The sequence below is a fragment of the Equus asinus genome, chromosome 20, assembly GCF_041296235.1.
Source record: "Equus asinus isolate D_3611 breed Donkey chromosome 20, EquAss-T2T_v2, whole genome shotgun sequence".
Taxonomy (NCBI): domain Eukaryota; kingdom Metazoa; phylum Chordata; class Mammalia; order Perissodactyla; family Equidae; genus Equus; species Equus asinus.
In genome coordinates, this window is record NC_091809.1 from 22074698 (window position 1) to 22085375 (window position 10678).

General features: G+C 58.3%; 1 protein-coding gene across 7 annotated transcripts in view; it reads left to right on the top strand.

The window, feature by feature from the left end:
* The window catches only part of PDE4A (phosphodiesterase 4A), a 35812-nt gene extending 27917 nt beyond the window's left edge, over positions 1-7895 (top strand). For all 7 annotated transcript variants that reach the window (XM_044752176.2, XM_044752174.2, XM_070491992.1 and 4 more), the window contains 8 exons: positions 921-1144; positions 2098-2196; positions 2293-2457; positions 2695-2794; positions 2954-3108; positions 3339-3461; positions 3905-4087; positions 5364-7895. In XM_044752176.2, the coding sequence (XP_044608111.2) occupies positions 921-1144; positions 2098-2196; positions 2293-2457; positions 2695-2794; positions 2954-3108; positions 3339-3461; positions 3905-4087; positions 5364-6038 (1724 nt within the window). In that variant the 3' untranslated portion in view covers positions 6039-7895. The remainder of the gene's footprint in view (positions 1-920; positions 1145-2097; positions 2197-2292; positions 2458-2694; positions 2795-2953; positions 3109-3338; positions 3462-3904; positions 4088-5363) is intronic.
* The last annotated feature ends 2783 nt before the right edge of the window (positions 7896-10678 follow it).

Sequence of the window (10678 nt, forward strand, 5' to 3'; positions counted from 1 at the left end):
CTTAAGAACCTGTAAGAGATTCCCCAAACTTAGGAGAATTTCCTAACTCAGCAGGACCCCGAATATAGTAGAATACCCCAGATTCATTGGCACCCTCAAGCTCATGGGGATCTCCAGCTCCTCCTAACCTCTGAACCCAAGACCCCCGAGCTTAGGACATCCCCCACAAACTCAAGGTCATTTCCCTGTGACAGTTTATCACCAAAGGTCCCCAAATTCAGGAGAACCCCCCCAAGCTCAAAAGAAGGGTTCAGGGTTTCAAATGCTCCTGCCAATCAGGGTGCCCGAGTTCTGAGATCCAGCCAATGGGAGCACAGCATGCTCTGTCATCACCTGGCCGGCCGGGTCACAATGGGTGGCCGCGTCCCCTACAGGCCAGACCTGGTTCCGCCTGCTCCTGGCTGTTCCTTGAGAGCTCAGGAAAACAGCTCCTGGGGCTGACCCCCAGGCAGGCTGCTGTCAAGGGGGTTCAGGGGGGCAGCCCATGGAGCCAGAGACGACCCTCTCCTCCATTCTCCCAGCGCTGCCCGCCCCCACCAGCACTCTCGGTCACCATGGAGGTGTCGTCCTTGGCCGAGAAGGTTCCCTGCCTATCCGGGGCAGGCGACGGCTCTCTTTAGCATCCCCCGCTTGCTCCCTGACTTCCCACAGCACCCCTCTGCCAGACCTGGCCATTGGACTGGGTGCCCCCCACACCTCCGGGCCGGCCCCAGGGTCCCCGCTCGGGCTCGCCACCTCCCAGAAGAATTCCTACCTCCCCTCTGCTTCCCAGCCTATGAGTGACCAACAGGATGACACCCAGAAGGGGTCTGCCCTCCCGGGTGAGACCTCCCAGGGCCTGCGGAAAGCAGGGGGTGCAGAGGGCCAGTGAGGGGACCTCTGCGGGGTACCCATGCGTGGCCGTTCTCCATCTTCTGCAGACAAGCAGAATGAAGTGGAGATCCCATCGCCCACCATGAAGGATCGAGAAAAACAGCAGGCGCCACGGCAGAGACCCTCCCAGCAGCCCGCGCCCCCCGGGCCGCAGTTCCAGCCCATGTCTCAGATCACGGGGGTGAAGAGGCTGGCGCACAGCAGCAGCCTGAACGATTCCAGCGTCCCCCGCTTCGGGGTGAAGACCGACCAAGAGGAGCTCCTGGCCCAAGTGGGTGGGGGCTGAGCGGGGGGCTGGGCTCTCCAGGGGCCCCAAAAAGCACTGGGCGTTGGGTCTGCCTGAGATGAGGTTTTGGGGGTACCTGCTTTAGGGGAGACATGGAGTCTAAGAAGCAGGACGGGAAGGAGCTGAGCAGTCTCAGCTGGAGCCCTGCCTCGGCCTGACCCCACAGGGAACTCTGGAGTGCAAACAGCCCCACAGAGATGAGCCCATCTTGAGGCACTGGCGCTGGCCTTCAGGACCCCTGTGTCAGTCATCAGCTGGGGGCTGCCCCCAGGGTGGCTGGCATCGCCCCCTCCACGTAGCCCTGGAGAACAGGGCGGCTGTGCGTCTTTGTAAGCGACAGTCCCAGCAGCTGTGGGATGGGGGCACTGGCCAGTGAAGGGGACCTGGCAGGACCCCAACCGGGTCCCCTACAGGCCAGACCGTGTCCTGGCTGTTCCGTAAGACCTTAAGCCCAGGGGCTGCATGTTGATTGTGCAACAGACACGATGCAGTCTGGGTGGCTCCCTCCGCTGACATGGATTGTAACCTCTGCGGGCTGGCAATGGCCAGTGCCACACGCAGTCGCTCAGTGGTTATTGAGTACCTACTGTGTGCTTTGGGGTCAGCCGCACTGGGTGCACATCCCAGCTCTGCCACGTGGGAGAGGCGAGATCTTGGATAAGTCACGTCGCTTTCTGAGCTTTGGGTCCCTTACCTGCCAAATGAGATGGAATTCTAGTGCAATGCTGGGCGGGTAATCAGGACTAGGTAGCCAGTCGCTGGGGTTGCTTTGTTATTTTCCAGCCCAATACGACGTGGGCAGTAAATTCTGTGCTGCTGAGCACGACACCCCCTGGGCCGGCAATAATGATGCTACCTTCAGACCAGACCTCCTAGGAATGAGTCTGGAGGTCCCTGGGCCTTTCAGCCTCCTGATCTCTGACCTCCATCCCCACCAGGAACTGGAGAACCTGAACAAGTGGGGCCTGAACATCTTTTGCGTGTCGAATTACGCCGGCGGCCGCTCGCTCAGCTGCATCATGTACACAATATTCCAGGTGGGGTGGGCTGAGGGGGGGGCAGGGTGCCAGGGAGGGGGACAGGGCTGGGACCCGAGGGCCAGCAGCGATCACCACCCCCACACCTGCCCTCAGGAGCGGGACCTGCTCAAAAAGTTCCGCATCCCGGTGGACACGATGGTGACATATATGCTGACCCTGGAAGACCACTACCACCCGAATGTGGCCTACCACAACAGCCTGCATGCCGCCGACGTGCTGCAGTCCACCCACGTGCTGCTGGCCACGCCTGCTCTGGACGTGAGCGCCGCCGCCCCGCCTCTCCCCAACCCCGTCTCTCCCTCTGCCGGTCTCCAGTCTCCCGTTTCTCTCTCTGACCCTGCGTCTCTGACCTCCATCTCCCGCCGACCCCCTTCCTCTCTCTGATCCTTGTCTTTCTCTCCTGACCCGCATCTTTCTTGACGTGCCCCCGTCTCTCTCTTACCCTGTCTCTCTGCTCCCCCCATCTTTCTAATCCCTGTGTCTCTCTGCCCCCAGGCTGTATTCACGGACCTGGAGATTCTTGCCGCCCTGTTCGCAGCTGCCATCCACGACGTGGACCACCCCGGGGTCTCCAACCAGTTCCTCATCAACACCAGTGAGTGGCTGGCGCGGGGCGCGGCCGCCGGGCTGGGGGCGGGGCCGGCAGGGTGGGGCGGGGCCTTGGGCGGAGGGCGGGACCTGCGCTGCCCCGCCCCTTGGGGCCGTCCGGGTGGCCCCTGCCCTCCGCTGACCGCGGCTGCGTCCTGGGCCGCAGATTCGGAGCTGGCGCTCATGTACAACGACGAGTCGGTGCTGGAGAACCACCACCTGGCCGTGGGCTTCAAGCTGCTGCAGGAGGACAACTGCGATATCTTCCAGAACCTCAGCAAGCGCCAGCGGCAGAGCCTGCGCAAGATGGTCATCGACATGGTGGGCGGGGCGGGGGGCAGGGACAGCGGGACGGGACATCTCGGGGGCAGAGACTTTGGGGAGGGCCGGGTCTGCGTCCGGGACAGGAAGGCCCCTGCAGGGAAAGGGGGCATTTTATGGGGCGGCTTGTGGGGCCAGGTTGGGTCAAGTGAAAACTTCAGAGGCCCAGGTCGGTCCAGCCGGCGGGTGACAGGGCCTCAGCGGCCCCTGTGACGCCCCCTTGCCCGCAGGTGCTGGCCACGGACATGTCCAAGCACATGACCCTCCTGGCTGACCTGAAGACCATGGTGGAGACCAAGAAAGTGACCAGCTCGGGGGTCCTCCTGCTGGATAACTACTCCGACCGCATCCAGGTGTCCCCCTCGTACATCATATCAGGAGACTGGACCCGCTTCCCTCCCTCCCCCTTTAGGTCTTGGTGGCCCCTCTCCCTCAGCCTCCAGCTCCCAAGTTGTCCATCTTCCTGTCTCTTTTTCCCTCTGTTCCCTCCCGCGTCTCCCTCTTCCAACCCCCATCTCTCCATCCAATTTTCCCCCATCTCCCACCATCTTCCCCAATTCCTTCTTCTCTGTCCTCATCAACCTCTTCGTGTCTCCCCCCCATCTCTTCCACTCATCTCCCTCTCTCCTGCCCGTGTCTCCCTCCATGTCCCGTCCCGTCTGTGGCCACGTCCCCGCCCCCAGACACTCTTCCCCTCCCAACCCCCCCCCCCGTTTTTCCCAAGTGGGGAGGTAAGGAAGGCCCCAGACTGGGACAGGGCGTGGCCTCTGAAGGCGCCCCCCCCCCCCACCCGCAGGTCCTGCGGAACATGGTGCACTGCGCGGACCTCAGCAACCCCACCAAGCCGCTCGAGCTGTACCGCCAGTGGACGGACCGCATCATGGCCGAGTTCTTCCAGCAGGGCGACCGGGAACGCGAGCGGGGCATGGAGATCAGCCCCATGTGCGACAAGCACACGGCCTCTGTGGAGAAGTCGCAGGTACCGCTCCACAGCAGCCGAGGGAAGGGAGTGGGCGGGCCTCCCCACCCCATCCTGGCCTGGAGCTGAGACCCGCCCTTCCAGACCAGGGTTACCCAGCCTCGGCGCTGTTGCCACGTGGGGTGGGGCCGGAGCATTCTCTGTGGTGGGGGCCGTCCTGTGCGTTGTAGGATGTGGAGCAGCATCCTGGCCCCCTCTTCCAGATTTAACAACCAAATATGTCTCCAGACTCTTCCAAATTTCCCCTGGGCATGCCAATCACCACCGATCTCCAAGGAAAACCAGTTTTATTCATTTATTATGTGGATATGTTCACAGGCAACTTAACAGCAATAGTTTGTGGGTTTAGCTTTTTAAAAAAATATAAATTGCATCAATATATACTCATTGATATACAGCTTGCCCTTTTTTTCCCAACAACGTCTTGGAGATCTTTCTGAGCTATTACATATAGCTTTAGCTCATCCTTTTCCACTGCTGTATAGTATTCCCACAGATATAGTTAAATAATGGTTTGTGTAGTCATTCCCCTGTTGATGGGACATTTAAGTATTTAGTAGTTGGGAATTCACAGTGACCCAAACAAAATAAAACTTTTTTTTTTCTCTTTTATGTAAGAAAAGTCTAGAGAAGGGGAACTTGGCTCTCCAGCTTCATGAAGTTGGCAGGAACCCCAGAGCTTCCAGTGTTTCTCTTCTGTCGGCCAAAGCATGGGGCTTCTATCCTCAGAGATGCCTCTCATGATCACAGAGGCTGTTGAAGCTCCAGCCATTCTGGCTCCATTCCAGGGAGGAAAGGCCCCTGCCGGCTGAGGCAGCCCCCAGCATCCTCCATCTACAGGTGGTCACATGGCCACTCTCTCTTTGCAAGGGAGGCTGGGAAATGTAGTTTTCAGCTGGAAGCATTGCCTCCCTCGAGAAAAATCACGATTCTGTCCATTTGGAGGAGGGAAGATGATATCGGGGTGTTAGCCAGGAGTCTGCCAGGAAGTTATTCCTATTTTTTTGTTGTCGCACAAAGATACCATAATGAACATCTGTGGTGTCCCCCGATGTTTTTTTACCTTAACCCCCAACTGATGTATTTGTGGGGCTGTCTCCAGTTTCTGCTTATATCTCATCTCTGATTTTTTTTTACTTGTGCCAGTTTTCCAGGGTGGATCTGGAGAAGCAGGATGGCCGGGTCAAACGGTCTCAGCATCTTTTAGATCTTCCTAGATCCCACAGGGTGCCCTCGGCGCCAGCAGGCCCACTGTTTATACCTTCTCCCTCCGCAGGTGGGTTTCATCGACTATATTGTGCACCCGCTATGGGAGACGTGGGCTGACCTGGTCCACCCGGACGCCCAGGAGATCCTAGACACGCTGGAGGACAACCGGGACTGGTACTACAGCGCCATCCGGCAGAGCCCGTCGCCACCGCCCGACGAGGAGGCCAGGGGGCCGGGCCACCCGCCCCCGCCTGATAAGTTCCAATTCGAGCTGACGCTGGAGGAGGACGAGGAGGAGGAGGCGGCGTGCCCTGCCTTGGGCGCCGGTGGAGCGGAGGAGTCGCCCGCAGCCCGGGAGGCATCCCCAGCTGAGGGACTCTTGGAGGTCCCCGGCCAGGACGTGGACGTGTGCATGGAGCGCGAGGTGCAGGAAGTGTGCTGGAGGCGACGGGCAGACTCGGCGCACAGTGTGGCTGCGGGCCGCGAGGAGTCCTCGTCCTCAGATGCGTCCGCCGAGGGTGTGGGCTGCAGCAGCCCCCGTGTGCCTGCCTTGAGGACCCTGCCCCCTCCAGAGGAGGCCCCGGGCCGCTCGGGCCTCCCCTCCACGGCGGCTGAGGTGGGGGCCCAAAAGGATCATCAGGCTGCCAAGGGGGCGCGCTGCGCCTGCCCAGGGACCCCCGGCGAGGACGCCCCCGCGCCCCCAACTCCTGGCGGGAGGGGGCCAGCTGGAGGCCCTCCCTGAGCCCCCGTCCCCGCCCGCTGTGGCCCCTCTGCCTCCCTTCACCGCCGTCACCCCCCCACGACCCCTCCACTGCCTCAAAGACTCCTGGGCCTCCTGAGAAAAAAGAAAACAGAAAAGTGGGGGTTTTTCTCTTTTCTTTTTTTCCTCCCTCTCCCCCAACCCCCACCCACGGGGCCTCCTTTTGGAGGTGGGGGCTGGGGGACGAAGGCGCTGAGGTCCCGGATGGGATTTTATTTTTGGAATTTTAATCGTGACATTTTTAGAAAAAGAGAAAAAAAAGAGAAAAAAAAAATCCAGGATGAAACACAGCAACTGTAGATGCCCCTGTGTCCGGCTCCCCCTCCGTCATCTCCAGCCACCGCCCCCCACCCCGAGCTTCCAGGCGCCGTCTTCCGGCCTCAAGGGCCCTCCGCCTGGCCCGAGAAGCCCCCTCCAGCCTTCTCTTCTGGATTTGGGAGGGTACTAGAACTCAGCCAGGAATAGCCATTCTGGGCGGGGGCCCCGGCGGGTGAGGGGGTCACGGTGGGAGGCCCCAGCCCCCCTCTGGCTCGCTGCGCCCCCCCCCCCAGAAGTCTTCCGCCTCATTTTGCACAAACCTGGCAATACTGACTCGGGGACCGCAAGGGGGAGGTTGGTCTTCGGGCTGCAGCCCCCGGGGTGGGAGGGACGGGCACACCACCAGCCTGGGGGCTACGGTCTCAGGAGGGCCTGATCCCCCCTTCTCTTCCCACTCCCCTCCCCTCCACTTTGGGTTCCGTTCGAATTTTCTCCATCTGGGGGGGGACGGCTCCCAGCCGCATCCCTCCGCCTAGCTGCTTCTCCTCTTGTTTCTGCCTTAATGATCCCCACGGCCATAGGAGAGGGGGTCGCAGTGGCTCGCCCCCCTGCACCTCGGGTGGGGCGGGGCCAGGCCCGGAGCCCCCATCCTGGGCACCCCCCTCCCCAGCATCCTCCTGCTCACTCCCCCCCCCGCCCCCCGTGCCCTAGGAAGAAGCAATAATGGTGTACACCCACATCCCCTTTCTGGGCAGCCCTTCCCTACCCGGGCCCCATCGCCCTCCACCCTGCGAAGCCACCCCCTCGCTCCCTAGCTGCTCCCTGAGCAATACGACAAACGGATGCAAGGCCATTTTTCTCCAAGCCATGGGGGACCCTCTGGAAGGAAAGATGCCGTCTTCCCTTTGCTCTGCCCCTCGCCCGGTTCTGCCGCTGCAGGCCGGCCTCTCTCATCGCCTCCCGTCCCCTGCGGAGCACACGGTACTGTAGCCCCCAGCTCCCCGCAGCCTCCATCAGTCTGTCCATCTCCGTGGGGAGGACCGCCCGCTCCCGCCCCCAAGATGCTGTACAGGGTTCATTTTTGTAGCCAACGTAGTTTCTGTCCCAGCCGGCGACCGGAGTGGGCCTTTTTGTTGTTGTTTTCTTTCTTTTTTTTTTGTACATACTGTAAGGTTGGTTTGTAAATTATTCTACAGAGGCAAAAAGGGAAAATAAACTCGCCCTTCCCCCGCTGACCAGCAGGGGAAGGAGGGCAGGGGGTCTCCCAGAGGGAGAGCCCCCCTTCCCGCTGTATTATACAAACTGTACCATGGACCCCGAAAGGGGGAACTCGGCGCCGGTTTGCACGGGGACTCATGGCATCGGAGGGGGCGAGGGCTGGACAGAGCCTGCCCCCTCCCCGTCCCCAGGGCCGGATGTGACCGGCGAGAGGGCCCCCCATCCCCCATCAGGGCTCCTGTCTCCGGGGGTGCACAGGCCCCCCCGTGTGCTGCTCGCGTGTTGTCCACTTTGACGATCATTGAGTCTGATCGATAATCAATCCTTTGATCTTGTCTCCAATTAAACTGAGGCTTTCACGAATCTTCCAGGCTCATGTGGCTTCCATTCCCGCCATGATGTCGAGGGCGCCTCTCCTGCAGTGTCGTTGCAGTGGGCTAGGGGTGAAGAGGGGACTCTGTCCCTACCCCTCCCCCAGCAGATAGAACTTGAGGGGTACAGGGGGTTTTTGGGGGGGTGCACAGCCCCAGGTTGTAAAGTGGAGGATCAGACGTCGCAGTCTCTGGAGGCCAGCAGCCCCAGGTAAGCCTCACTTCTCCCACACGGGACGTATCTGACACAATTCTGGATTCTTCTGGAATCTTCTGGAAACCCCAAGGGAGCCTGATGGATGGCGCCTCCACTATCTGACTGCCAGATCGTGATAAAGGGTCCAAGTTCAAATTCTGCTGTGCAGACATGAAATTTGATTACCCGACACAAGAGAATTTACACCTGTAAGTTCCTTGAATTCCCAGCTTCCTGCCCATTTTGGTGTTGCAACCTTCAGGTTGCATGAAAACAAACCAAAACGAATAAACCTCTGAGGCTGGTTAAGTTCCGTGCGCTCTGTTTTGGTGGCCCAGGTTTGGTTCCTGGGGGTGGACCTACATCAGCCATGCTGTGGCAATGACCCACATAGAAAGTAGAGGAAGACTGGCACGGATGTTAGCTCAGGGCTAATCTTCCTCAGCAAAAAAAAAGAAGAAAAAAGTCAACAAACCTCTTAAAGACAGGATCCTGTGTTGCTTACAGCCTGTAAGCCTTGCGGCTGCCAGGCAAGCTGAATCCTCCAATTCACGCAGGACCAGCTCAGGATTTTGGCTCTGTTTTTCAAATGTGTTCATACAAGGCTGGAGAGTGAGTGAATCTCAGATATTTTAACCAATCCCCGTATTTGAATATGGTTAATTCTACCCATGGGAGCCCGTTTTTCCAAGCTTTATCAGGCTCATTAGCACGCTTCTGATTTCACCTATAAAACGTTTCTGATGCTCATTATGCTAATGAGCCAAACTTCCCCTGTGGATAAAGATGTGAATAGTCGAAGTGTTTCTGAAGCGGCTTTCAGATGGAGACCGGGCTGCCTCCGGGGTGCAATAAGCAGAAATAAACACATAAGCAGTGCGTAAGTGGGTAAGCTCAGTGCGATCAGGCTGTAAATACGTGAATATGTGTATGTTCACAGTGTGTGTGGAACAAAATGAGGGCAGCTGCTTTGTTCCACGGACACGTCGACCAGCCTACTCTGCCGCTCATCTCTAGCGGCCAGGGACAAGTTTGGATGCCAGCTCCAGCTGTGTGACCTTGGGCGTGAGACCTCTCCCACCTACAGTTATGTCATCTGTAAAAGGGGATAACAGAAGTCCCAGACTTACAGGTGGGTCCAGGGCGGGGCTGTCCGGTGAAACTTTTTACGACGATGGGAATGTCCTATGCTCTGTCTGACACGGTAGCCACTAGCCACGTGTGGCTATTAAACATTTGAAATGTGCCTGGTGCGACTGAGGAACCAGAGTTCTCATTTTCCTTTGCATGAAGCAGCCACATGGAGCCGGCGGCTGCCGTGTGGGACTGCACGGTTCTGGAACTTAAGGGAGAGTGTGAGTGTAGAGGATTTAGCGTGTATATACGGTGGCCTGCTTGACTGTGGCGTAAAGATTCACACTAGATACCCTGGCCAGAGGAGTGGGGTAAGCCTGGACCCAGAGGGGAGAAGCGAAGCTGGAAAACTAGGTAGAAGTTTCCAGCGAATCTGAGTTTTGCACAAGAAGCAAAAAGGTGACACACGTTTTCCCAAAGGAGGCAGAGCCACTCCCAGGCTGCAGGGGACGGCTGGGTGACCCCCAGTGAGCCTTCTTGTTTGCGCCTCAGTTTCCCCAAGTGTAAAAGGGCAGGCGTGATGTCCCCAACGCCTCCTGTGTTGGGATGCAGTGACAGTCTGAGAATGTGGATCAAAGGGTGGAGGTGGCACGTGACCATCAGCGGGCTCTATAAAATCTCCCCGTGGGGAGTTCATCTTTCTTCAGGCCAAGGTGACCACCGCGGGCAGCGGGGCACAGCCAGCGAGGCTTTGCCATCTGCACAGGACGGGCGACCTGGGGAGGGGGTGGAGTCGTTCCTTCTCTGAAGTTGCCATCAGCCACTTGCAGGCACGTGTCTGGGGCAGATGGCCCCGCCCCTCCCAGCCTTCGGGGGCTCCGCCCACTGCTACGCCTATTGGGCGGAGCATCTTACTGACTGCGGGGACCCTGAGATAGGTACTGTCCTAGGCTCCATTTCCCAGATGAAGAAACTGAGGCTGAGACATGATCTAGAACGTTGGGGAAATTCAGAGAAATAAGGCCGGACGTCCCTTCACCCAGGGCCTGTTCCCCAATGATAGCCGCCAGGGACCTTTAAATGATCATCACGGCCTGATTTCAAGTGCACAAAATCTTGAGATGTAGGTAATCTTTTCCCCTTTCTCACAGCATAAAAATATAAGGAAGTACTAATTAAACAAGATGCTTTCTTTGGTTCTTTTTTAAGGTATGCTTTTTTTGGTGAGGAAGATTTGCCCTGAGCTATCATCTGTTGCCGATCCTCCTATTTTTTTTCTCTCTCCAAAGCCCCAGTACATAGCTGTATATCTAGCTGTAAGTCCTTCTAGTTCTACCATGTGGCACGCTGCCACAGCACGGCTTGATGAGCAGTGTGTAGGTCCGCACCCAGGATCCAAACCAGCCACCCCTGGGTCTCTAGAGCAGAGTGCATGAACTTAACCACTTGGCCACCAGACCTGCTCCTTGTTTCTGTTTTTTTTTTTTTTCATTTATTGGCAAATA